The 26,937-nt window shown below is 42.9% G+C and overlaps 2 protein-coding genes across 3 annotated transcripts; one reads left to right on the forward strand and one right to left on the reverse strand.

Moving 5' to 3' along the window:
- The first annotated feature begins 1,715 nt into the window (after window positions 1-1,715).
- On the forward strand, window positions 1,716-3,428 carry LOC120794843 (dual specificity phosphatase 29-like). 2 transcript variants are annotated; one of them, XM_040136218.1, is made up of 4 exons: window positions 1,716-1,802; window positions 1,924-2,143; window positions 2,222-2,445; window positions 2,903-3,428. In XM_040136218.1, the coding sequence occupies exons 2-4, from the start codon at window positions 1,962-1,964 to the stop codon at window positions 3,112-3,114; spliced, it is 618 nt and encodes a 205-aa protein (XP_039992152.1). In that variant the 5' UTR covers window positions 1,716-1,802; window positions 1,924-1,961; the 3' UTR covers window positions 3,115-3,428. The 2 variants fall into 2 exon arrangements, with proteins under 2 accessions (XP_039992152.1, XP_039992153.1); XM_040136219.1 differs by having other exon boundaries at window positions 1,955-2,143.
- A 286-nt stretch (window positions 3,429-3,714) lies between these two features.
- kat6b (K(lysine) acetyltransferase 6B) lies at window positions 3,715-26,661 on the reverse strand. Its single transcript, XM_040136205.1, has 17 exons — window positions 26,531-26,661; window positions 24,888-25,746; window positions 20,540-20,648; window positions 18,859-18,974; window positions 18,549-18,630; window positions 17,924-18,053; window positions 16,916-16,971; window positions 14,793-14,914; window positions 13,951-14,063; window positions 13,688-13,829; window positions 13,387-13,548; window positions 12,723-12,816; window positions 10,937-11,168; window positions 10,006-10,165; window positions 9,306-9,578; window positions 8,130-8,424; window positions 3,715-7,991 (listed from the first exon to the last, which is right to left on the reverse strand). Exons 2-17 carry the CDS (start codon window positions 25,503-25,505, stop codon window positions 5,149-5,151), a joined length of 5,547 nt encoding a protein of 1,848 aa, XP_039992139.1. The 5' UTR covers window positions 25,506-25,746; window positions 26,531-26,661; the 3' UTR covers window positions 3,715-5,148.
- Between the last annotated feature and the right edge of the window lie 276 nt (window positions 26,662-26,937).

Raw genomic sequence — 26,937 nt, forward strand, 5'->3', positions numbered from 1 at the left:
GAGTTCATCTCAGATATGTTAAAGTACAGCTGAAAAAAAAACTGCTTTGAAGAGGAATATGTTCAAATGCTGAGTCATTTTAAATGTCAGCATTCAGAGACTTGAAAGACTTCTATCTTGACTTGCAGTTTGCTTATGAAGACTCGGGTCTTGACTTTGACTTACCCTAAATGTCTTGAGACTTGACACCTGCTATGATAGAGCTGAGACCAGACAAGGACTTGTCTTTGATTATTTGAGACTTGATTTTGACTTACCTGTCACTTGACTTGAACTAGTCTGGAATGGCGTGTGACCTTGCAGTGACAGACATGAGACTTGACTTGGACTTGTCTCAAATTACTAGGGACTTGAGTGGGACTTGACTTCAGATTTGACTCAAACTAGTCTTGAACAACTTGACTTAGACTTGTAATGAATGATTTAAGACTTGACTTGGACGTTTCTTAAATGAGGCCTAACTTAAAATCAGCTCTGCTTCAAACTGTTTTTCATATTCTGAGGAAAATATTTGAAACCCATGGCTGTGCAAAATGTCTGGACAAAAGTTTACATCATGCATTTGAAAACAGTCAAAAAAATGTAAAAATGTAGTTAAAGAGCTGAAACATACAAAAACACTGGTCTGCAAAAATATATTACAGAGACTCTTAAAGCAAATGTAGCACAACTGCCGAAACCTGTGCAGTGCCTCAACGACACAAAGACAGTGTTTGCCTATAAATAAACAATGCTCCACTTATTTATTCACCTTACTCAAAATACTGTGTCTTAACGGCTGCAATCCAGCGTCGTACAGTTAAAACTGTGATGTCTAAAGAGGCTTGATTCAAGATGACAGAAATATGCCAGCGTTGTTCTGAGCGTGTATACAGATTCAGGTCAGACTTTGAAAAGAGATGAAACGCAAAAGCCATCTTAATAAGAGATGCTCTCCAGAGCTCACTGGGATACAGAGAGCGAGAGAGATGCTGTCAAAATAAAAGGAATTGGATATCACAGGTTTAATGATTTCACTGTCAGAATGAATGATGGCAGAGTATGAAGATATGAGGGAAAACTAAAGGAGTCTGATGGTGTGAAAACTCTGTCTGACATGTTAGCAGCTACATCCAGCCATTCTGCAATACAGTCATCATCACACTCTCACTTTGGGGGCTTGCATTTAGATCACTGAATGGACCATGCATATCATATAACAGGGAATCAAAGACATGTGCCATCCTGTGAAAAACCTCATCTGTCTAACAGTCTGACACATTTCAGTTCTCTTTTGGCCCCAGGAGGCTCCGAAAGATGCAGAACATCCTTAACGGGTGTTGCGAAGCAGCGCTTACACGGTTTCTCCCGGCGTCTGTAGATATGCGGAAAGGCTAAGAGAGACTGACACAATTTCCAGGGGTTGCTCATACAGCTGAGCAAAAGCTCAGAGTGCTCTGTTCACTCCAGTGAATATGGGTATCCTTTGGCAAATGCAAAGTTTGGATAAGCACAGCTTCCTGCCAGCAGCAGAGATTAAAGTTGTGTGTTTAGAAGTGGATGGCAGGGGCTGGCTGGGTGGAAGTTTTCCCCACAGGCAGGGAACGTGGCAGCTAAGGTCAGGGACCCGCCACATCACAGCCCTAAAAATATCCTCTGCATTTGATGCCCGTCACAGCGCGGTTATACAATCTGTGCTCCGACTTGAGCTTTCCAGAATTAAACCTTACCACGTTCTGTCTTAAAGGACAGCTTCACAACAAGCTGACAGAACGATGAAAACAAAAAATTCAAGCGGGAAAACAAAGGACTTCAATCTCTTGGTGAGTGATACTGAAGATGCATGTGAAAAACAAAAACCGAAAACTGTATTTTTTCATGATTATAGGAGGAGAAATGTGTAAGGGGAAAAAAGCAAGTGTGGTATTTCTTTTTCCCCTTAAGCTAATAAATCATGTGTGAAGGGACGCCACAGTGAGAAAATGGCTTCTCACAAGTCAAAGACTGGCACCAAGATAAATGTTACAAAGGCAGCGGAGGAATCCAGTCCAGTTGATGAATATGTCACACCTGGGGGCTATGAGCTGGAGAAAATCCTCAACCGTGGGAGTGTGGCTTACACTCATGTCAATGAGGTCTGGCCCAATGTCTACATCGGAGATGAGTAAGTAAAAAGTATGAAATTATTAAACCGAATAAAATAATAGAGGATTAAAATAATGTTCACACCGGCTTCTCGCAGGCAGACTGCGAAGGACAAGTACAATCTGAAGAGGTTGGGGATTACGCACATCTTGAACGCAGCTGAGGGGACGTGGAACAACGTGGACACCGGAGCTGGTTACTACAGTGACATGGACGTCGTCTACTATGGCGTGGTAGCAGAAGACGTCCCGACCTTTGACCTCAGCCAGCATTTCTTCTCTGCTGCCCGGTTTATAGAAGAAACACTGAACAATCCTCATAGTAAGATGACACGTAGTTAAAGTCTTGTTCCACACGTATCATTGAATCGACTTTGTGGTATCTAGTCTGGATAGTTTTGGTTTTAATGACTGGGCTTTGAATTTTGTTTTGTGAAGCTCAAAGAGATGTCAAACTAAATATGAAAAACAGCAATTCATCTTTTTCAGGAACAGTCCCCACGAATACTGTTGTTTTCATGGGGACTGTGAGAGTGAGGTCCGTGGATTATCGGAGACATTGTTTCTTTGTGGATCTACGTATGAAATTTTGACAGCAGGAACATCAGTCAGACACAACTCAAAACCTAGGAAAATGAAACCAGAACTTTCTGCATGGCTAGATACCACTAGAAAGTGAAAGAAAAGTTCTGTTATTTGGGTGAGCTGACCCTTTAAATTGCCAAGAAATGGGAAACCGTGTGACGTAGCAATTCCTTCATTGTGAGACTTGTCTGCAGATAAACTGCTGGTGCACTGCGTGATGGGAAGGAGTCGATCCGCCACGCTCTTCCTGGCATACCTCATGATCTGTGAGAACATGACCGTGGTCGCCGCCATCGAGCACGTGAAAAAACGCCGGCGGATCATCCCCAACTGGGGTTTCCTCAAACAGCTGAGAGAGCTAGACGTCCACCTCCTGGAGGAAAGAGACTCTACAGAGCCGAGATGATTTTAAGACTTGTGGGGAAAGTTGAAGCCCCAGGTCGAGTCTCAAGTCAGTGGAGACAAGTTCAAGTCGGGTTTCAAGCAATTTGAGACAAGAAGTCAAGTCTCAAGTAATTGGAGAAAAATAAAATCAAGTCTCTGGGCAAATCAAAAGTAATTTAAGACAAGCTCAAAACTCAGTTCATTTGGGACAAGTCCAAGTTAAGTCACACGTAATTCAAGACAAGGCCTAGTCAACTCTCAGGTCTATCACAGTTACAGCCTAAAGTTAAATGTCAGTTCCTTTGAGACAAGTCTAAATCAAGACACAAGTAATTTAAGACAAGTTCTAGTGTAGTAATATGGGTAATATGAGACAAATAAAAGTCTCAGGTCTACCATTGCAAATCTTATCAAGGCTTAGCCCCTTGAGGGCAAGTTCCAGTCGAGTCTAAATTAGCAAATTGTTGTTTGTTTGTTGTTGTTTTTCTGGCACTTTAGGTAAAAACTTGAGACATGAATGTTTTTGCTTCGATGTTACATGTCAAGTCAAATTTTTGGAGGGTGAAATTTCAAGGAAATCAAGTCTCAGAGCAGTCAGGTCCAAGTCATGTTTCCTTTTTTACTTACACCTTTTATTTTAAAATACTTTTAGAAAACAGCGGCTTGGATTACCACAAATTGAAAAAAAAAATATCACTGAATCGTATCACTGCATTCTCGTTCTGTGACACACCCTCAGGCTAGCAAATTAAAGGAGAACAATCATGTACATGGTCAATCATAATTTATTCTTATGCTAAAATGTACAGCATTTTAAGTGACTGACAAAAGGAGAAAAGTCATAAATACAAGAATGTCATTCTGTCCGATTTTTGTGCACATAGCCAGGTTTTTCCCCCCCCTGTTCTTACCAGCAACTCTGTACAGGTACAAAGGCTACAAAAGAGCAATATAAACAAAAACACAAGTACAAGTTGCGTTTTACATGCAATCCATTAGCTTAGTTTGGTCTATTCACAGGCTCTATTCTTCTACACTTCGGTAAAATATAAATCCAACATTTTATAAAGATAGAAAACAAATCTACAGATGGAATGAAAACGTAGCTTTAAAGGCATTATGTAAAATATCAACTTTGGACTAAATTTATATTTTCTTTATTGTTATTCATTGTTATAATCATTTAGTTCTTTTAAATTCTGCCACACTTCTGGACATTTTGAAATGTTTTAGAATTTTCAGGGTACAAACACTGAGATATGCTTTGTTATTTTGACAGAAATCAGTCTGCTTTATTAAACAGAAAGCTGCCTCAAGGAGATCTGTTACAAAAGACTTCAGAATTATACATACATAGCAATAAAACCTCTCAAACCGAACAGAAAACAGGACTAAGTTTACATTTTTTTTTTACATTATTAGAATTAACAAAATATAGTTTCATCTTTCTCCCTGTGGAGGGAAACCTAATAAAGGCCAGATATCTTTAAAATGGCTTGCTATTAAGCACAACACTTGTACAGTACTACTCAATGCACTGTCACTAACAGAGACTGAAGCATGCTAGTTGTCACTTTACAAAATAAGTACAATAATTTAAATATACAAAGGCATGAGTATAGTACAAACTAATTGTCAGCACTGTTAGACAGGTACACTGAACAGGTTCAAACAGCCACTAACTCCACTTGTAGCAGGCACATTAAATGGCTTCATTTGAGGCTGCTACACGACTGCAAGACCACTGATGAAATCTCTACCTCTGAGCTCTGAACCCGCCTGCTCTAAAGACACATCAGAGACACTAACACTAATTAAATAGATTTTCATCGTAATGATGTAAGGCTTCCCATCTGGAGGAACAAAAATACTTTTTAACATTAGCTTCAAAGTTTACTCACTGATGAAAATTTTTGCATTCTTTCCAAGTGCTGCTGCTGGTTTTTAAGTAATAAACAATAACAAAAAATACACCAAAAAAGAAAACAAGGCCAGATCAGTGCATCTTTAAACAGCAAAATGCACATGAGAAGAACCAGCTCAGTCCTGCGGCGAGTTACCGCCTGATGAAAGGCCCTTTCAGGGACTGCTTGGACATGCCTGTGTTCATGTAACCATGGTGACCAGCTGGAGTGTACACCATGTTGCCATGTGGTGGAGCCTGCATGGGCTGCTGGGGGTATGGCTGTGTTCCCATCATGCCCATCTGCATAGAGTACTGGGGTGACTGGTTCATATAGGCATGGTTGCCATGGTAGCCGCTGTTCATCATGGGCTGGCTCATGCTGTAGCCATTCATGGCATTGAGGGAGGGCATGTTCATGGAGTTGACGTTGTAGGCTGGTGCCGGCATGATGTTCACACTCATGTTCATGCGCGGCATGGCGGCCAGTGTCCTGGATGGTGCCTGCATGGCCACAGTCTGCGGCGGCCGGGCGTACATCTGCTGCTGGTGGTGCGACAGCGGGGCTGACTTGGAGCGTGCAGAGATGTGACTCTTGGAGGCCATTTGGGGCTGGATCCGCTGCGACGGCGAGATGCCCATGTTGCGCTGCAGCATCATGGGTGGTGGGGAGCTGAGATTCGGGGGAGGGGTCATGGTGGCCTGCACCTGTGGGTTGGGGACTCGATGTGGGGTCTGAGACAAGGAGACCAGGCTGGAATGCTGCGATGATAGCGAAGGGGTGTTTGCATAAGATGTTATGGGGTGTGAGGCCGAGTGGTTGAAAGGCAGCGAGTGAGGGTGGTCTATGAATGTGTTGGTGAACTGCTGCAGCTTGGCCAGACTGAGGCCAGACGACTGAGAGTAGTGCCCGCTGCCATACTCCCCCTGGTGGTTGATCCTCTCGTAGAGGGCGAAATTTGGGTTGCCAGATTCAGGAATGTCTGCCAGCTGCATGGTGGTGGTGAAATTGGTGGGTATGGCGCACTGGGCCATGGGCTGCTGCTGGCTGTGCTGATTGTGAAGACTATGCTGAGGGTGTTGATTGTGCTGGCTGAGCTGATTGTGCTGCAGGTGGTGACTGTGGTGGTGACTGTGCTGGCTGTGGGGATTGTGTTGACTGTGCTGGCTTAGCTGATTGTGTGGACCATGCTGATTGTGTTGGCTGTGCTGATTGTGTGGGCCGTGCCTGCTGTGGGAGTTGTGTTGACTGTGCTGGCTGTGCTGGCTGTGCTGGCTGCGCTGGCTGTGTTGACTGTGCTGGCTGTGCTGGCTGTTGCTGGGAGGCCTCTCCACCACCACGCAGCCCTGTGGCGACTTGACATTGCAGTGCGGCGGCGAGCTCAGGCTGTTCTGCTGAATCATCCCGCAGCTGCCGGGGTTTACGGCAGCCATTTGCTGGCTCACAGCACAGCTGCTCTGGGCCAGGCCACTGGGGGGGATGCTGCCATAGGAGCAGCTGTTCTGGGAGGGGCCTGCCCCACAGATGCTGCCCCCCATGGTGGAGTCGTAGCTACTGGGGTTCTCGTAGTTCTCGGTGGTGCTCTCGATGCTGCCCAGATCGCTGAAGCCGCTGTCCACCACCTGCTGCGAGTGATCTGACACGGACGGCACATCCATCATGGGGCTGGTCTCCATGTTGTGGAGCGAGGGCACTGAGATGGCACTGTGATCAGGGCTGATCTGAGTGTAGCCGCTCTCCAGGATGGAGACAGCCGGGCTGTTAACAGAGCGTACGGACTGGCTGGGATGCGATTGTGCGGAGGAAAGGGGGCTGCTGTGGTCTGACTGGGGGCAGTCATCCAGCGAGGTGAGCTGGGGGCTCTGGGCCACATGGGCGTAGGTCTGCAGGCTCCTGCAGGGCTCCTGGCTCTCCACACAGTCTTGGAAAACAGTCTCCCGCTCAGTCTCCTGCGTCAGGGACTGAACAGCTTGGGCTGTCTCTGAGTCAATCTCTGTGCAGATTGGGGGATCCTCCCTCAGCACGGGACTGAGTGTTTGCCTCTCTGCAGGCTGAGGAGGTGGGTGATCCGGGCAAGGACTGGGCGTGCTTTCTTCCTCTGACTCAGAGACTACAGGGTTATCAGAGTCTACGGCTGCTACTGAAGCGACAGCTACTGCTTCGGGTAGTGGTGTTGCTACTGTTGTGTCTGTCACTGCCTCTTGGATGCTTTCTGCAGCGGTAGCTGGTTGCTCATCACTACATTGTACTGCAGAAACCTGCTGACTCAACTCAGAGTCATTGTCTTCTTTTGGATCTAAAAAAGGTGGGGCGCATTTGGCTATTTCTTTTGAACTCTGCTCCGACTCTGCTTTGCTGCTCTCAGGTTCTGCTGCCTTGCTGTGGCTGTCATCTTCATCATCTGCATCCTGATCCTCTATTTGAGTTCTCTGCTCATCTTCCTCATCATCTTCCTCGTTGTCATTCTCCAGTGAAACAGCACCCTCTGTGCTGTGTTCCACGCCTTTGGCTGGGAACTCCTGCTCATGTTCACTCTCTTGCTGGTCATCTTCAGGTGGTTCTGGGGAATCAACTCTATCCTCAGGCCTGGGGGAAATGGCGCCAGGAGAGGCGGCAGGTGAGCACAATGGAGAGGCTACCGGTGATCCTTCAGGGGAGCTTGACTTCTGGGAGCCATGGTCAGCGGGACTCGGGGGCTCAGAGGGGAGCCTCTCTAGCGTTATATCTGGGCTAGCCAGGCCTCTACCTGCTTTGCTGCCCTCGTCTGCACTGACAAGATCCTGGTCTGGTTCACCTTTCGCTTCTTCAGTCTGAATATGGTGCTGCTCCGCTTCCATAGGGGTTTCAGGGGGTGTGTAAAGGTTGAGCTTGAAGCCTATCTTTCGTTCATTCTTTAGTCTCCATTTAGGAGGGCCACGTTTCACTCCTTTGGGCCAGCCTTTCTTCCGTTTCACTGGACGGGGTCTGCCAGGTCTCTTAGAGAGGACGTCAGCTCCTACAGATCAAAAACAACAATAAAAGACAGTTTACTGTTTTGCCAGAAACAATTTTATGTGAAATAATGTAGTACAATAATAGTGGTTACAATGTATTATAATAATGAGTATTTTTATGACAGTCAAGATGCAAATACCTTCGTTCCAGTGTTCAAGATCGTCTTTCTGTGCATTTTTCTCCAGCCTCGGGCGACCTCGCCGCCGTTTCATCGGTATAATCGGTTGCTTGTCCTCCTGTTCCTCCTCCTCCTCCTCCTCTTCTTCCATCTCGCCCACTCTGCAGGTGCGCTCCAGCAGCGGCATAGGACGCTCATCCTCTGAGTTGTCAAAGGGCTCGTTCAGCACCTCAGTCGTCTCAGAGATGGTTTCTGTTGTTACACTGCTGTTTATTCTCTTTCTTTTACGCCCTCTCTTCTTGAGCACAATGGTTCTCTGAAACACAAATACAAGAACAACCAATGAAAACGGAATAAAACCCTCATCAAAGTAGTCTTGCAGACTGAAAACTAGGGCACTAGGTGGATGGCCTCCATGAGGATATAGCAGAAATTCATTCAGGCTTTTGTACTAAATGTAAAATGTTAAAACCACACTGTGAGACTAAATGTTTGAGCAATGCAGCCTGGCGTGGAAAACCACAAATGAGACAGGCAGAGTAAGCAGAAACTACAGTCTGTATTTTACATTCTCCAGTTGTTTCCCACCGGCTGCCTACGATTTAACCACTCTTCTCTCCGAAATCCTTCACAAGAATGTGAAATCAATACTGTAACTAATGCACAAAAAAAAGAAAAAAAAAAAAACTCCCAACAGTCACTGTCATTCTTTTCTGGTTTCCATAGTGTTTTTACTGATAAGGTCTCCCTGACATCATGCAACTGGCTGTAATATTATCTCCAGCACAAGGGGGCACTGCCATATAGACAGAACAGATGTAAGAAGCACAGAAGAGGGCAGTAAATTAACCATGACCATTGACAATAGTACAAGGTTTAGCCTGCGCAGTCTCGACACCAGCAGTGAAAACACTATCTATTATCTACAGCTGCAGGCACACAGGGAGACTTCAGATGACATGAGGAAGCCACTGAACCCTCCAATGAATTCATGAATATTTATCAAACCTTTCCATCTCACCAGAGAACACAACATGGTCCCTAATGAAGGAAAATATCTAATGATATCCATTCAGTTCCACTTTGTCCTCGAATAAAACTTCAGATAATCAAGGAGGTCGTCCCACCAGGGAAAAAAGGCTGACTCGTGGGGATTCAAAAGAAGAATGATTCGCATCAACAAACAACAAAAGTCACCTTTCTTTTGGCTGCAAGCATTGCATGGGCTTTCGTCAGGATGGGTGGTGCGCCATCGTAGTCATCATCGTCGTCGTCATCAGCTTCGTCATCACTAGCTTCCTCCGACTGCTGGATGCGCCGGGTCCAGGAAGGTGCAGGGCGGCGTTCATAGGTCCTGTAAGGAACCTTGCAGTGGACCTTTGTGAGAGGTTGCCTGCTACCGTGAGTCATCATGTAGCCCTCTACCTCCTCTTTCTCCCAGCAACTGGCCTGCTCCTTCAGCCGCTCAGCCTGGTAATTAAACAGACAAGACGCATTATCTCTGGGAAAGGAGCACGCACAGCTCCAACATCTGAGCAATGAGGCTAATGGGAAAACAAGAGATTGGAATTAACATCATGACAAGTGAATCACTGCAGGTTTCTCCTGATAATAAGAGCGGCATACTGATTGGATGTTTGCCCGTCATGGATAAACATTTCCGTTAAGCAACCGTGGAAAGATTGCATTTCATGGAATATTCAGCACTATCAATTATGTAGTGAACTGATTTAGGGCAATTTTGCACAACATTAGATGCCCACTGACAGTGAGGGAGCCTTTCCCATTCATGCCCTCTATTTGAACTCCTTAGCTAATCAAACAAACATTCAATAACAGCACTGCAGGCCTGTGTAACCAAATAACTAGCGTCTGCTGATTGAACAAGGAAACATACATCCATCTCTGCCTCCCGCTCCTCCTCAGACAGGACAGCGCTGAGACTCGAGGAAGGTGTCCAGCGCAAGGCGTCGGGGTCCACCTCGTTGTGACGTGGGTTAGCCCTCAGCCTCTCCTTGTGCCTCTGAATCAATCGCTCTCTTCTGATCAGCACAATCCTAGGTCACAGTGAGAAAAGCCTATGAGTTCATGTCCACGAAAGAATGAGCCAGGGTAGACAGCAGGTGATGTCAGGGTTTCTACATTTAATGTCCATACTTGCAAAAAGTACAAAGGATATGAAGGAAAATTGGACATCCAGAATTACTTGCAAAGTAACATGAACAGTCAGGTGAACATGACAACATGGAACCGTGTGTATGCATGACTAATGTGTGTGTGTGTGTGTGTGCGCGTCTGTTGGTGGCTTTATGTTTTTCTGGCTTCCCATGCAAATCTAATGCCTTTATACCCAAAGTTCCTAACTTGAGTGTTAGCGCACACCAAATCACGACACACTAGCTGGACGTGCTCCGCTAAATTCTGATCGGGCTGCAAAGTTTGCATCAGTGATAATTGGTTCCATGTTGGTTTAGTTTTGTAGTTTTGTTACAGCGTGAGCGATACAAATTTCTCCCAAAAAGACATTTAAGTTGTCATTTTAAATTTCATTTCAAGATATTTTAGGGCCTAAAATTCCGATTATTGGATCTTAGAATTTTTAAGGACCCGCGGACACCCTGGATGTGTGGTTAAATGTGAGCACAAAGGCGAACTCTTTGGGACAGCAGGTGCTCCATGTCCTTGGGGGTGCTTAGCCTGACTTACTTCTGTCAATATTCAGCAGCATCAATGGATGCGCTGTTAAAAATACCCACTGGCCTGGATAAGTCAGACAGCATACAGAAGCGGCGGCAAAGGCTGAAGGAGACTGCGGTTTGGAAACTGACCTGCCATCCTGTCTGTCAATCATGCCGAGCTGCTGGAGAGTAGCGGCTATGTCATGTGGACACATCCCAGTGGCCCTGCTTATTCCTTTAACACTGATGTGTTTATCTTGGTGCTTATAAAGGTACTCCAGTATGACACTTTTCCAATATGCCAGGTAGGATAAGCGACCCAGATCTGACAGCGGCTTCTCCGGGGAGCCGGCTTGTCCTTCTTGCCTGGTGAGAAGGTAACCTAAAAAGACACGATTCAAACAAAAACAAAATGCTTTAGTCAAGGAAGAGGCTGCTGCTGGGTTATTTCAGACTGCAATTCAAACCCCCACCCCAATGGCTTACATATTCATGTAAGGATGTGACACTGAACCCTGTTTAGGATTTCACCTTCAAATAGTATAAAGGGAGGCGAGGCAATCAGTTTTCCTCTCTTTCAACCTTTGTCAGAAGCTATGATACATGCTGGCAAGGGCAACAAAGGAGGTTGAAAGAGGGGAGTAAAGAGGAAACAAAGCGACAGAGCAAAACAGAGAAGCAGCTGGATGTCATTGCTCACAAGAGACCGCACTTATGAGAGATAACGAACAAGAAGAAAAAAAAAAAAAAAAAAAACCTAATACCAATATGTATCTGTGTAATTAGTTTTATAGCAGCCCTGTCAAGGGTCATCCATTATGAGCGGCATGAAATTAATTAATGCCTTTTAATGTGCACCCACTACCGAGAACCAAACAAGCAAATCTAATCACCAAACAGTGAACACATAATATTTCAGTAATCATAACAATATTCATTACTAAAGCTAAGAGGAGCCTGTGATAACAAACACTCAGTGATGAATATTCAAATAAATTAATTGAAAAAAGTAATATTTCATTCTCTGTAATTTTCCAAGTATATTATCATTAATAAACCAAAACAAAAGCTACTCTGGGTCCTTTGAATTATGATTTGAAAGAGAGCATTTTTTACACAGGCACCCACTAATGCCCTGCCTTCACAGCTACCTGAGACAAAGTGTTCCTCTAATACAGTCCAATATAACAGAAAATCTTAATCTAAACAACTTCCAGCTCCAAAGCTACATTTTCCAATAAAGCCTTCAAAGAGCTCAGAACTCAGCTGTGTTCAATCTCCCTTAATCCCTGTCTTTGTTATCAGCACACTCTCAATATCACAGATCCTCTCGCATCTCTGTGTCTCAATGGCTCCCAAAGTGAACAGGAAATCAAATGCTCCATTACCACCCACCCTCCCCGCACTCACTCTTTTTCCTTCTCTTCATCACACACAAACTCAGCAAAGAGACAACTCTTGAAAATAATAAAACCCCTATAATGACAAAAAACTGCCTGCCTAAACACAGAAACCCACTCAAGGCAGCAACTGTTTTCGTAAGTGGACCGCAAGGCTTTAAATATTGTATGTGCTGCATTTACTGGACTAAAACATAAGAGCAGCATCTACACTTCATCACAAGTCAAGGAGAGAGAATTGGAGGCATTTTCTATGAAAAAGGTCTTAAAGCAATACTTAGGTGAAATACTACTGGCCATCAAATAATGTATGCAGCCAGAATGTAATGTTTCTCACTCCTAATCCTCTGTGATTGCCTAAGCACTGAACATGAATGCTCTTGATTAGGCCACTTCAAAGACTTAACCAAATAACAGCACCTTGCCACGAGCAAAAAATTCACCCCTTAATCTGAAATTGTTTGTAAAGACCAATGGAAAAATAAATAAATAAATAAACTCAGTCCAGCGGTCTAAAAAAGCATTAAGGAACTTACTGAAATCAATAAGGAACCTTCCAAATCCTTGCCTTTGGTACTGAGGCATGATCATTATGCAGGAGACATTGTACTTCTGCTGGCAAAGCTTTTCCTGAGGGAAGGAGAAACAGATCAAGTATGTCAGAGCTCTGCTGAAGCTGGCAATTTACTGCACCTGCCATTGTCCTTGTCTAAAGCTGCGCACACGCACATGCACACCACACACACAGGGTGATGAGCCTCCACTAAAACGTAACTCTGTCCTTAATCATGGCTACAACCAATAATAACTACCTTTTGTCGGTTAATCTGTAATTTGATTAATTGGTTTGTTTTGTATGCAATATTGAAAATTAGCATCACAGCTTCTCAGGACTCAGAATCTCATCTTAAAATTGCTGGCTTTGTCTGAGGAACTGTCCAAACTCCTAACGATATTCAATTTAAAAAGATGTAAAACAGACGAAAGCAGCATATCGTCACATTTAAAGGCTAGAACAAGTGAATGTTTGGCATTTTTGTATGACTAATCAATTACCTGACTCATCATTCAAGCACTGCTGTGAAAAAAAACTAAATCCTCATTACAAAAAATGGACAGGTCTCTCTGTATCGGTATCACCATTCATAAATTATGTGCGGTATTCCTTCATTTCCCATATAATCACTCTGTAATTCTTACCTTGGAGAAATAGCCCACAAGATGACAGCCTTTCTCATCATTCTTTGTAAGTATGTAGAAGAGGAAAGGCTCCACATCATAATACAAGGTCTTGTGATCCAGGAAAAGCTTGGCTAGCAGGCAGAGGTTTTGGCAGAATAGTTTGCTGACATTTCCATCAACCTAAACATGGAATAAAAAGAGCAAGAGGACACTGTTCAAACAGTTCCCCCTTTTTTCCCTTCTCCTCCTTCCAGAACCCATTCAGTGGAATCTCATGCAACATACAGTTATCGCTTTATTGTTGTAAAGGGAAGCTGACCTCAAATACAGAAAGGTCATCCTTTCTGTAGATTTCATTGGCTGGCGGGTGGAACCAGCCACACTTCTTTGAGTGTCTCTGGAGAATGTTTTTGCTTCTCATGTACTTCAGGCAGAACTCGCACAGATAAAGCTTTTGTAATCTGGTGAAGACAAAAATGAGAGCTGCGGTCTGTACTTCAGCATGAGATGACATAGGAAAAAAAAAAAAATACAACTCCAGTAACAAAGAAACTGGCATTAATTGTGTAAAATCAACATTACCTTGAATATTCAGGCGGGTAAGGCGACGAGTACCAGGTTTGAATCTCATACTTCCCGAATTCAATAACGGCAGGGCATCGCACAGAGTCTGCGTTCATCAGAGAACCAGTTCTCTATGAAAAGATTTAGCAAAGGTAAATGGATAAATATATTAACCCAGATAATTCAATGTTAGTGGCTTTTATCACCGGTCCATATAATCTATTATAAACTGTCAAATCGTGGTCGTAGTTCATAGCTCTCATGTGAAGATGAAAGATACACTAAATCTAACCAAAATCTGTCACTAGTTTTAACTTCAAAACTTGAGTCATTTATATAATCTAGTCCCTCCCGACATCGGGGTTTAACTTCTGTTCCACTAGCTTTCAGTACTCCGTGTATTTCTTCAGGGGGTTTCTCTTATTGCTCTGCCTAAAATAATACAAAGTCTGAAATATTCCAGGGTTCTTGAGGCTTGTGGAACAAAGGACAGTTTAAATTAGGACAATTATTTTAAATTTGTATAATACAAATCGTAGATCAAGATAATCATCAGATACCTTTCAATATAATAATGTTTACCTTCCCGCCCACCCCTATCCTTAACACATCAAACTGCTCAGTTTCTCCACAAACTACTCAACTGTCCATGTTAAACTGATTTGGGAGAGACAATCGGACCTGGAGATAACTGAGGATGATTAGGATAATTATTAAATATACATAGAAAATTGTGTTTTCCATGTCAATTCACTTGTTTAACTTAAAATGATAAAAAAATAAGATTGCAAACTGGATTTGTTAAGCCTAAAACTCCAGTCGATGTTTAAGAAGTTTAGTCCTTTCCCCAGTTTTCTCACCTGCACAGCGAGTTCCTGGACACGTGTGAATGTCTCAATGTCCTCCTCTGTGACGTGGTCTCTGGACATGGCCGCAAAGTCCGTTTGGGCCTCCTGCTTGACACGCAGTTCCCCGTTGTGGTCTGTTACAGGCACAATGACACAACATCAACACATCAGATAGCACATCAGCACTGGCCTGTTTGAAGCAGCCGGGGCTGAATAATCTCATAAATGCATTCTATGCAAATGTGCTTATACTGTGAGTACTGCGGCTGAGCCTGTTTGAGGCCATGTCTCTGAGGAATTTCATAATGTATCATCTTTGCATGTTTATATGAAAATCCCTAATGTAATGAAGTGAAACTAAATCACTCTAATTGCGTAACCGCTTTCATGTGCTTAGTCATCCACCAAGACAGTTTCCCATGAATTAAGAAGCAGATGCAGTGAAGGGAGCGAGTGTCGACATGAAAAGCAACTGATGTTGGAAAGCAGGCAGTAATTTAATGAAAGACATCAACACCATGACTTAACAAACAAAAACCCATTACAAGTGGAAGTGATGTGTCATTAACATATTTATGGAAATGTGGTGCTGGGGTAAGTAGCGTTCGTGCACTATGTTGTTTGGAACTGCTTGGAACATATATCCATTTGTTTTTCCTACGTGTTATTTTTTCAACTGTGATTTCACTCCTGAAGACAGTGAAATATCAGGGATACTGCACTTCTGGCTATAATCATCATGTCAGCTCTGACTCAACTTGGGTGGGTGAATCACTGGGTTGTATGTGACCGCTGCAAGTGAAGTTGAGTAGAGACAGTGATTTCAAGAGTGAGGGTGGGATGAGGAAGAGCGCTGATGTGCCTACAGCCTGTACTAGGTAGTGATCACAATGTGTGCACTACTGCACAGGGTCAAGAACAGAGCAAGGAGCAACATGAGGGAGTTAGTGGGCCATGCACTATGACAAAAGCCAACGGGCAAGAGGATGGAAGCCACGTAAACTCCAAAGCCAAGTCAAAACGCAACGAAACTGGGGTAAGAAACTAAAAGAATTCAAATTAGGCAGAAGATTAGTAGTCTGTTAGAATGTTGAGGGTGTCTTCTCAAAGAAAAGATTAGCTATAGTCTGGAAAAAAAAAATAACTGCGAGTGTTAAGCTTTAAAAAAATAAAGAAGAAACTTAAAGGTGTGGAGACGCAGGTCTTGGCTGGAGTTTTGAGCCTTGCTTACCATGATTATTCTCAGGCTTAATTCTTCCGTCTGTCAAGTCTCCCTTTCCTGGTGAGGGGGCTCCCTTCTGAGGGCTCACTTTATACCTCAGCCTGCCTAGTGTCCTGTGCTTTTTAAGGAAGGGGTTACGTTTGAAACGACTGACCATCTTAAATGGGTGTCCTCTGGGTCGGCCCGGCCCAGCAGATGTGGAGTGTAACCTATTTTTAGTAAACTCATTCTTTCCAAGGCGCTGGGGCCCCGTTATGGACGCATGAGGTGAATCCTGCTTATGGTGCATGCGCTTAGGCGGCGCATAGCAAGGTAGTCTCTTTTTCCGCGACTGTCCCTGAGTAGTATAAATGTGAGAAAGTCCGTCAAATAGTCCCTTAAGTTGGCTGCTATTGCAGAGACTACTCAGGGAAGGAACACTAGACTGGCTGGAAGAGCTCTGGGGCGAGTTAGCAGAGGTGGAGCTGCTGGACACCTGCGAGGGGGGGCTAAATCCCGGCAACGTGGGAGCGGGAGGAAGTGCAGAAGACAAGGGAGTTATCTTTTGAGTGGCGTCAGCAGCAAAGGCAAACGGCTCTGGTGGCTTGGACAGTTTGGACCGACCCTTGTCTCTACAGCTCAACTGTTTGGCGGGACGCACTTCTACACAGCTTCATGACTGACAGCCTGAGGGAAGGGGTAAAGAATTTGGAAAGCCCATCGATAAGCCCTTTGGTTTTCTTGTTAACGGTGAGTGTAGCTGGGGTGGAGGTGGGCGTGAGGGGGAGAGTGGTGGTGGGGGTGGAAGTGGTGAATTGGGTGGCGTCGACCGCACAACAGGGGTCTGCAACAGCCAATCTGTCTCTGGCGTCCTTCACAGATGCAGCATGACCAGATGAAGGTGTGGAACAGACGGTAATCTTTTGACCCCTACCAGGTGACCCCCTTCCTCCAAGTGGTACCACGCAGCCGTCACCACTGGTTACAGAGCTGTGAAGGAAAGAACAGCAAAGTTTGTTGTAGTTGGTGATATCTCACTGCCTAGGTACATTGACCTAAGTGCTGCACTTAAGTACAATTTTGAGGTACGTGCTTTACTTGAGTATTTCTGTATTATGCTTCTTCATACTTTTACTTGAGTATTACTTTTTACTCCACTGCTTTCATCTTACACGTACAGTTACTTGTTACTTTGCGGATAAAGACTTTAACAAAAAAAGCACGTGATCAACTTCTAAAATATGATGCAATCTTATAAATTAACCTACCTAACAGTATACAAAGCTGTTAAACTTAGATCTACCTCAACCAGCTGTAACATTAAAGTGCTGTTTACACATTAATGCATCAATTCTATGTCGTTATATGTATAATAACATATTGCTCAAAGAGGGCACTACAATTATGAATACCAGACTTTTAACGGACCTGTAATGTATTTTAAGATTGTGGTCTTGATACTTTTACTAAAGTAAAGCATCTGAGTATATCTTCCACTGTTTAGCACTGTAAACGAGATCTCTAGAAGTTATTCTTTATTTCTGCATGAGAAAGAAGTGTTTTTTTTGACACATTTTGCACCCAAAACAACTCTGTGAAGTTGAGTTGTGCTGGGGTCAATAAACACCAATTTACTTATGATTAGAAGAGAAGATTTCACTGTTTCTTGTATTTACTTTTTATTTGCTTGGTGTGGTCTTATTCTCTGTAAAGAATAAATCCAGTTTATTACAGTGTGGGTCTTATTCTGGTATTTTTGACCATCATTTTTATCTGTTATGATAACATTGTGCTCACAAAATTAATTACTCAGATCTGGAAACACACAACATTGCGAACAACAACAGCAGGTCAAAGCTGAACTGCAAAGCAATTAACTCAGTGAGTACTATGTTATTATTTTCAACAGGAGTTTCTCTTTCATAGATTATTGCACACTTACATTCTTTGTTTGAGCTTATTTCTGGGCCTTCCGATTGGCTTTGCATATCGACGTTTGATCTGATCGGCTTTCTGGTGCAGCAGTTTCTTCCCATTCTCCTTTGGCCTGCAGACTTGGCAGATCCAGGTTCCTGGAGGGTGTCCAAACACAGAGAGTACTGTTTGGGTGGGTTCATCAGTTCAGAGGACATACAGTACATTTGAAACATCTCGTTTAATACCGAGAACTGGCGAGAATCCCTCCAGCTCACTATGACAATCAATTACTCAGCATAAAGCGAAAATCCATAAGAAAAACATTGGGTCAATTCTCTGTCCAGAGATATAGACTTTGTGTCAGCTTGTTAGGCAAAGCTATGTGACTTATATGAATTGCCTACCAAATGTCCTACTACAGTAGGTGCACCATCATTACAAGTCTCACCGTAGGGTCAGTACTGTAATCCAGAGATAGCAAATCTCCCCAGGGATGCTGGAATAATTTGATATGCATGCAAAGCTCCTAATAAGCCACTGCTGCCTCTCTGTGTGCTGAGTGACAGCCCCAAACGGCCGTCTGTGAAGAATGGGCTTTGAATTGACAGCAGAGAGGGAAACAGAGAAGCCAGACAGTGTAAACACCTCACCTTTTGGCATTCTTGAAAGCGGCGGGTCGCAGCATTCCATGTGAAAGCCCCGATCACATGAATCGCAGAATAGCATCTCATCCTGAAAGGGAACAGCAGGCACGTGTAAGGGATGTCCCTGTTGCATACACGTAACACCTTCCCGTCATTTAAAGTCTTTTGGAAAAATAAGCCCAATTTAGCACAAGAGAGGCTTTACAAATCTGAGGGAAAACCAATAAATCCTCAGGGATGCACAAAATGGAATCTACCTCCAAGCCAACAACACTGAAAATGGTGCGTGTTAAGATGCATGCAACATTATACTTACAGCATTTTTCCCCTGTATTCTACAGGAACTGCAGGTTTTGCATTCAATACACTGCCACCGTAATCTCTTCACATTTGAGGTTAATTCGGGGGAAAACTTCAGACATGATGGATGCCCTTCAGATGCAATCAAAAATTTATTTTAGCATGACACATTTTTTACCAGCACTGTCTGTATCACAGAGCTAGAGACAAGGCTTTACATTTACTGACACAGTAAGGTTAAATATTAACATATTACATCATCAAAAACAATGGTGGGCCTGTATGTCCGCTACACTTTTTTTTCCCCCCGCCACAAGTTGTGCCTAAAAACAGTATGATCAAACATCTGAGCCGCTAATTACAGATAATTTGATCTTAATGAGGCAGAAACAGTAGCAGCACTCATTCTAATGGAAGCCAATCCATGAAAGTCATGTAAAAGCTTGCCTTCTCCCTCACCCTGCTCCCTCTCATGGTTGTAAAACAGCTGTTTTACAGTGAGAGAACAATTTGTGTACACTATGAGCGGTTAATGAAAACCACCTCGACGCTACTTAGTCAAATTTGAGCTATAAAAATGTCACCAGGAGAACAATTCCTTACGGCATTTAAAATAATTGTTCAGACATAAATGACTCCTTGGCAGAGGTAATTTTATGGGGAGGGGGGTTTAACAGTTTTTTTTTCTGGAACAAAAGACCAGTAAAGGAAATGCCACTAATCTGCAGCGGGAAAAGAGTTCATCTTTGATCCACTGTGCCTGGTGCGTGCTATAAGAATAATCTGAAATTGAGCGAAAATGATTTCAGATTCTAATGGCCACTTATGGAGCTTCTGCCCTTCTTGAGCCCACTGAGGGTTGCAAGCAATTTCGATCCCTTCAGCCACTCAATTTGAACATTTTTCTTCCAATAAATCCCTTAAAAGGAAGTGAAAAATGTGGAGCAAGAATGTGACATCTGCTCAACCGATGCTGAGAACTGATGCTACCAGGGTTGGGTGATATGATGATATGCTCTATATTGACAGATGACAGAAATGTGTCAACAATCACAGATTTTTCTCTGATCGTTATGTTACGGTAGCTTTAATATCTATATGGCAGCTTTAGTATCAATGGTTTTACTAGGTGATTGCAGCCATTTGAATTTGTAGGATTTGTGCATCAGTGTGATTAGGTACTATGATTTTTGAGGTGTTTCAGGCAGAAAAAAAACAGACATTTTAAAAAAGTTATAAAAATATTTGGCCAACTGAATTTCCAGAAAAATTCACAATATCATGCTATAACAGTAAAGCAATAAAATAATTACATATATAACTGTGATATAAAAAAAATGCCATTATAGATATGTTGATAGAAGATTTTATCGATGTCAACCAATCCTCACTGCTACTATTCTAAAATTAACATTTCTCATTAGTACTGGGCAATAATTCCATATTATTCTCATCTTTCATATCTTGACAATGTTATATCTTTATAAAAATGAACTATGGAACACAGTTCATTGCATTAAACACAAGGTTTAAGATGTTAACTATATTATATTATATTATAACTATATTTCCCACCCCATGTCCTCATATTCACACTCTTGCTTTTGAGCTGTGCTACGAGACTAACAGACCGGTCTATAGTATGTTATGACTAGTGTGAACATCCAATTACTGAAGCCTTACACAAGGCGACTTACCACTGCTCCCACAGTCTGCACAGGATAGCAGCTCTTCTGGCCGCTTGTCCCGATTTGACTCTTTCGTTCCAAGACAGAAACTGCATATTGGGATGGGGTCAACCCGGAGCTGGGTGGGAACACAGACAGAGATAAACTATTAGTTTGATAATATAAAATATAAAGGGGCACAGGCTGTGTTTGTTTTCGGACATTTTATCTTGTCAGGTTTTTGTGATCACTGTAGACATATTGCTGGTTAAAGCAAGAAGATAAAACCAGTGTGTGGATTTAAGAAAAAAAAAAAAAACACAAAAATATGAACTGGAAGCATGAGGCCCGAGAATGAAAAAAAGAGTTGAGTTCTCACAGACTAGAAATGAATAATAAATGAATCTCATCCTCAGAGATATGCTGCGCTTGAGATCCACCTCCTTTATCCATCACATCTGAATGGGTAAGTGATCTTAGTAATCATAGTTTAAGGGCTTAATCCAATTCTTAAAGCTTGCACTCCAGTCGGAAAGGATTAACCAGCATGTAATCAAATTACCTCAATAATAAAACATGCTCTCATTGTTACTGCCATGATCCACTGTAAATGTTGCAAGTCTCAGAACAAACACTCATTTAAGGGCTTACGGAAAAGTTCTGAAGTAAAATATGAGCTCAAGGTTTAAGAGGATTTCCTCATTGATCACTCAGAATGAAGAGAGGCTGACTTTGCAGAGGAAAGCGGGAAAGACTTAGTGTCATCTCTTCATTCAGGAGCCAGTCAAAACCCAACCAAGATCATGACCCGACTACACTCAGTCTGATGCATTGTGACTTTCATAAGGTGTCCCTTACACACAGAGCTGTAGATGAGCATCCTACAAGCTGTTGCCTCCTTTCCTGCTTAAGAGGAATTTCTCAACAGAAAATAACACTGAGGGTGTGACCATAAATAACCCACCTCATCATCAGTTTACACACTAAGGCCTTGTCAATTGACTGGAGCTTTGAAGGGCACTCTGGGGATGCCCATAATTAGTTCCTGGTTTCTATGACGCAGATCATCCTCCTGACCCCAACCAAATTTCCGACCTCCAAATCTCTATTGGTTCTGAAACCCTCCTGACAGACAGTTGAATTAAGGGAAATATTGGTTTTTTTTTTCTTGTTTTTTTTTGTCCATCAACAAAACAAGAGACAGGAGCAACCTTTCAACCTGTCACACCATCCAAATGAACCCCAGGGGGAAACGCAGCAAGGATACAGTGTGAATTTGGTCACTGTTCCTGGCTGCTGTATCAATTCGTTGTTACAGTGAAGGTACGCAGTTTACAGCCACATCAATGATTACTCTATTTTCCAACCTGCCAGGTCAATATTTGAAAGCGGGCACTAGCACTAGGAGCTGACTGCTGCTCACACAGCTGTGAATATGGCAATAAAAAACACCAAAATGCAACTGTGCGATGAGACTGCACCTCTAGGATATAACACTACCAGTCAGGTGTAATCAGTGATTTTCATACAGTTTCATGCTATGAAGAGAAAAATAAGAAAAATAAAATACATTTAGTTCAGATATAGGTTTGTCAGGTCTACAACTGCAAACAATCTTGTTGAACACTCCTGGTTATACTGTTCATATTCCAATTGAACATAACCAGGGATGAAACTATTAGATCAGCAAAAAATTAACTGCCAACCATTTTGAGAAATGATCAAGAGTTTAGGTCATTTATCAAGCTAAAATGCCAAACATTCTCTAGCTTTAGTTCCTTAAATGTGATGATTTCTCTCTTTTATATCACTATAAATTGACTGTCTTTGGATTTTGGACTGTTGGTTTGACAAAACAAGCCATCTGAAGAGGAGATTGTGGGTTCTTAGAACCTGTAATCTGTGTTTTTCATGGCTATCTGATGTTTTAGAGACCAATCAAAAAGATTAATCAATAATGAAAATAATCGCTAGTTGCAGCCCTACATACAACTCTAATGTTTTAACTGGACTGCACAAGCCTGGCAATTAAAGGCTCCTCGAAGTTCAAACCACATTCACTCAGAGCAGAAACAGAATATTAGCATTTGTCCTTGATCACAAGCCATTCAACATTTTCACTGCTAAAGGATGCAGCCAGAGGCATTTGAAAACAAGGCCTCAGTGCTGTGATTAATTACTTCTTGTTTACATACAAAAAGTACCTGCATGTCATTTTTATTATGTAGACTGGAGAGGCAAACTGAAATCACATTGTTCATGTCAGCCTTGAAACTCAGATTTCAGGTTAAAAAAATAAATAAATAAATAAATATGATCTCTACAAGAGAATTATAGATACTAGTGAGAAACTTAATGTAAAGAGCATGAAATTAATAGGAAGTCTTTGCTAATGTGCAGCCTGTGCATATTACTGATGAAATGCTCTGAACTGATCGGCAAGTGTAAGTCTTCACTTCATAACATAGCCTCCACTGACTGAGCTATGAAGTCTAATCCAGGAACTGGAGAATTAATTTCCATCAGAAATATTCTTAGGCCTGGTGATTAAAACCAATAGCAATTTGCAATCTGCACAGCAGAAAAACGGAAAAAAAAAAAAAAAAAAAAAAAAAAGAGAAACAAACACAGCTGAAGAGATGTTGATGATTTACTTGGGGATTCTAAATTAAGTACATTACAGGAAATTATGCTGCTTCAAAAGAGCAGGCTGTCCTGAGTGAGGGGGTGGGGTCCTATTAGAACACTGCTGGAAGAGACAGAGAGAGAGAGAGAGAGAGAGAGAGAGAGAGAGAGAGAGAGAGAGAGAGAGAGCTCAAGTGGTTGCATAACACAGCAGGAAAAAAAAACTCTCATTCCTTGCCTTTGTTCCTGCCAGAGTCTCTTCAGAGTCTAATAAACTCTAAACCAAGACTGTTTTTTTTTTTGTTTTTTTTACCCCAAAGTATCTCTCATTCTCAACACACATTGTGCTTCCACAACTGAACAGGCAGAGAGATGTCTCATCCTTTGAAGTGAATGGTAAACCTGGACTGGGCTAGGTGATGTCATCAGGCTGGGAGCAATAGGTTGAAATGTTCCAAATGGAAAACAGCAGGCCCTCCTCAGCTATGAGAACCTTTGCAGGACACTGTGTCTCTAAACAGTTCTCAGTTTCACTTTTGGCCTGACCACAGACACCATCACAGTTGTGGCTGCAGTATCAAGGTGTCACTTCCTGATTATTCACTGTGAAACTGGTGGGGAGCAGGGTGACATCTCTACAGCCTGATGCTGCTCACCACTTTGGCTGAATAACTTGTGCATAGACAATTAGAGCGCATTTCACCTTGATAGGCCTCAACACACAATCAGCAGAGAGACTTCACAACAGACTATCTAGATGACTGTACACCGCACTTTAGGGCCACACACTGAAAACTTTTTTTCCATGACACTCTCTCCTGTGCTTTTAAAAGACAGTGTCTTTTAAAATTGCAAAGCAAGTACAAAAGCGCAGTCATTTTACACGCATTTATCTGCAGTGTGCATCATAGCTGAGCATAAGTAATAGAGACACAATCTGTAAATTATAAACCACCCCTGAGGTGCCAAAGCGGAAATAATGCAACCTAGAAGTTTGTTTATATGACTTGAGTTCCTCTCTGGGGCATCTCAGTTAGCACAAAGGTCATGACAGCTGCATGTAGTCTGAGAATTTTCTGTCCCAACACACACACCTCAGCTCCCGTTTCTCAGTCCTATTTGCGAAGACCGGTTTATGCTCATGACCTTGCAAATTTCCAACAAAATATACCAATTCTGTTCACCAATGCTTTGCAACTCACAAGACAGCCAGCCACATCCCTTAAGGTCATTAGGCTAGAGTTACATAACGTGTGGGAAGCCTACAGCAGACTGGCCACCACACAGTCAGCATGACTTTCTGATTATCCAAGCTCTCTTATTATGGAGACTAAAGGAAACACGGCCCCAAAGGGACACACTCTAGATGGCGTTGCTCCGGATCTGCCAAGCTAGAGTCCCACAGATTAAGACCACAGTTGTAAAAGTCCTGTCAAGAAAATTTCTCTTAGTGGTGGCCTTAACTTTCGTCCTCCCTCCTTGGTACTGATATCATGGAAATGCCACTGTTAAAGTTCCAAAAAAGTCCCTAGTTCTCACTAAACAAAGCTTTAGTACATGTTAAGGCTGTGTAAGAAGGTTGAAATCAGTAACACATGGATAACCAGTCTATTTTGGCAGCAATTTTACTACTGTGGTCACTGGGATGTTGTCCTTTGGTGTAACAACAACATAAGACACAGCAAAGGGCAGGTTGACATGAGAATTGGCATGAGGTGAAGGAGTGAGAGGGCAGAGGCCAAGGTGTGTGTACCTGGTCTCGCTCATGGGGGAGGAGTGTCACTGATGACAGGACCAAGGAGGAAGTACTCGGACACCTGGAGCCCCTTCCGTCCGCACTGCCATTGCTGAGCTTGTACCGCGGGCCATTTTTTAACAACTTGCCGTTGTTAACCGACCGCTTGGCCGCCAGCCGTAACCTTTGCCGGAAAGCAGGGTTATCAACAATGACTGAGAGGTCATCCTGGTTCCTCAGATACCTCTCGATGTTTTTTAGTGAGGAGCCATGGGTATCATCCAGGCCCTCAATGGCCCTCCTAAGTATTTTATTCCAATCAATATGGCGCAGATCGCTTGAATTCCATATAGATTCCTTTGATGGCACAGACACGTTTGCAGGCGGGATTGATCCAACTCTCCCGGGATTTCCTGGGTCCTTGTAGGAGGCGCTCCCTTTATTTGTAACCTTGAGAATAGAGCCATCATGAACACTTAATTCCAACTGCTCAAGGACGGTTTTCTTGTCCAGCCCATGCGATGTGGCCACCGCATGACAAATCCTCTCCTCTGAGGGCCTCTGCTTTTGCCTTTTGATTTTCTGTATTGCTTCAAGAATCCACTCCGTGTACAGAGGGTTTGCAAGTTTTACCATGGTTGAACAATTAGACACACAAAAATGTGATCCATAAAGATTCCCCCTTTCTGCTGCTGAACACTGGGTACATCCACATCCTTAATAAGGTCAAAAAGTTATGTTCCACACCAGCATCCACATACTTCTTCTCAATCCTGGGTATCTGACATAGAGCTTGAGGAAAAGTTGGCACTGGTAAATTCCACAATGGTAGTTACCCGCTGACCTGGAGCTTTAATTATTCAATCCCAGATCAAATCTAAAAGGAAAAAAAAAGAGAAAAACAAATTGGTCAAATGCATTTTAAGTAGCAAACTCTTGTGTAATTGGTGGTTATTTCTTCCTATTCACATTCTGTACACTAGGTTATAGCATACTGCATATAAAGGCTAAGCCAGAGGAATGCAGGACTTTTAAGATGTGCTAAAACATGAGAAACAGATGGATAAAAACAGATGTAGGAGCTGTCATGGCTGTTAAAGAAATTAGACTTAATCCATAGTCTGACGGTGTAATCCACACAACCAAACCAGACGTCCATTTCAAAAGAGACTATTTTGTAAAAGTAAGAAGTTTTCACACCGTGACAGGTAGCTAGAAACTTCTACCGAGTTCTGGGAAAAGTATAAACAATCTCCTCGACAGATAAATATTTTCGGTTTCAGATTCCTCCCCGACAAAAAAAAAGTTAACATTTATTCCCGTAGCACGTCATTTCCAAAATGTCACCGCAACATTTCTTAGTCAGAAACACAAAAATAGACTAAAAACGCAAAGTGGAAAAAAAAAAAAAAAGAAAAAAAAAAGAAAAAAGAAGAGGAGACCGTACGTAAAGTTTAACCGTTAGTTGTCCGCACACGACTTTTGACAGCTCGTCACCCGCAACGACGAACCGATCAGCGCTCGGTCTCTAATGACAGCCCTGCAATCAATGCTCACTTTCCCTGACAGCTGTCTTCGTGAAACGTCGGAGGGACGCCTGCAAAAACGCCGCCGAGCCGCTTAGGCGAAGGCAGAAACCCGGTAACAACTAGGTAACGAACCCGGAGTTGCGTTCCGCCGAGTTGAGCAGATAAATGACAGCGTTGCCAGCATTACTGATGTCACCTAAACAGTCGCCATTTTGTTACAATGTTGTAGTTTACATGAATCCGACATGACGCTGATTACAATCCAATGGAGTCTCATTAAACCTTACCTACACTAATGTGCCCTCCCTAGCAACTTCAATATTGGCTGTAAAGACAAGATCCGATTTCTGGTTTGATAAAGCACATGTCAATCTTTATGTATGAGCTCACTCTAAGAGGCACGGCACTGGCTGTATGATCTGTCACTTCGCTCGTTTGACCCGCCCTCTTAAGGTGCCGTCTGTGATGAATTGATATCATTTACCTCCAACACACATAATATCTCAACGCACAGCTCCGGCCGCAGCGACGGGGTCTTA

This window comes from Xiphias gladius, chromosome 9, assembly GCF_016859285.1.
Source record: "Xiphias gladius isolate SHS-SW01 ecotype Sanya breed wild chromosome 9, ASM1685928v1, whole genome shotgun sequence".
Classification (NCBI taxonomy): domain Eukaryota; kingdom Metazoa; phylum Chordata; class Actinopteri; order Istiophoriformes; family Xiphiidae; genus Xiphias; species Xiphias gladius.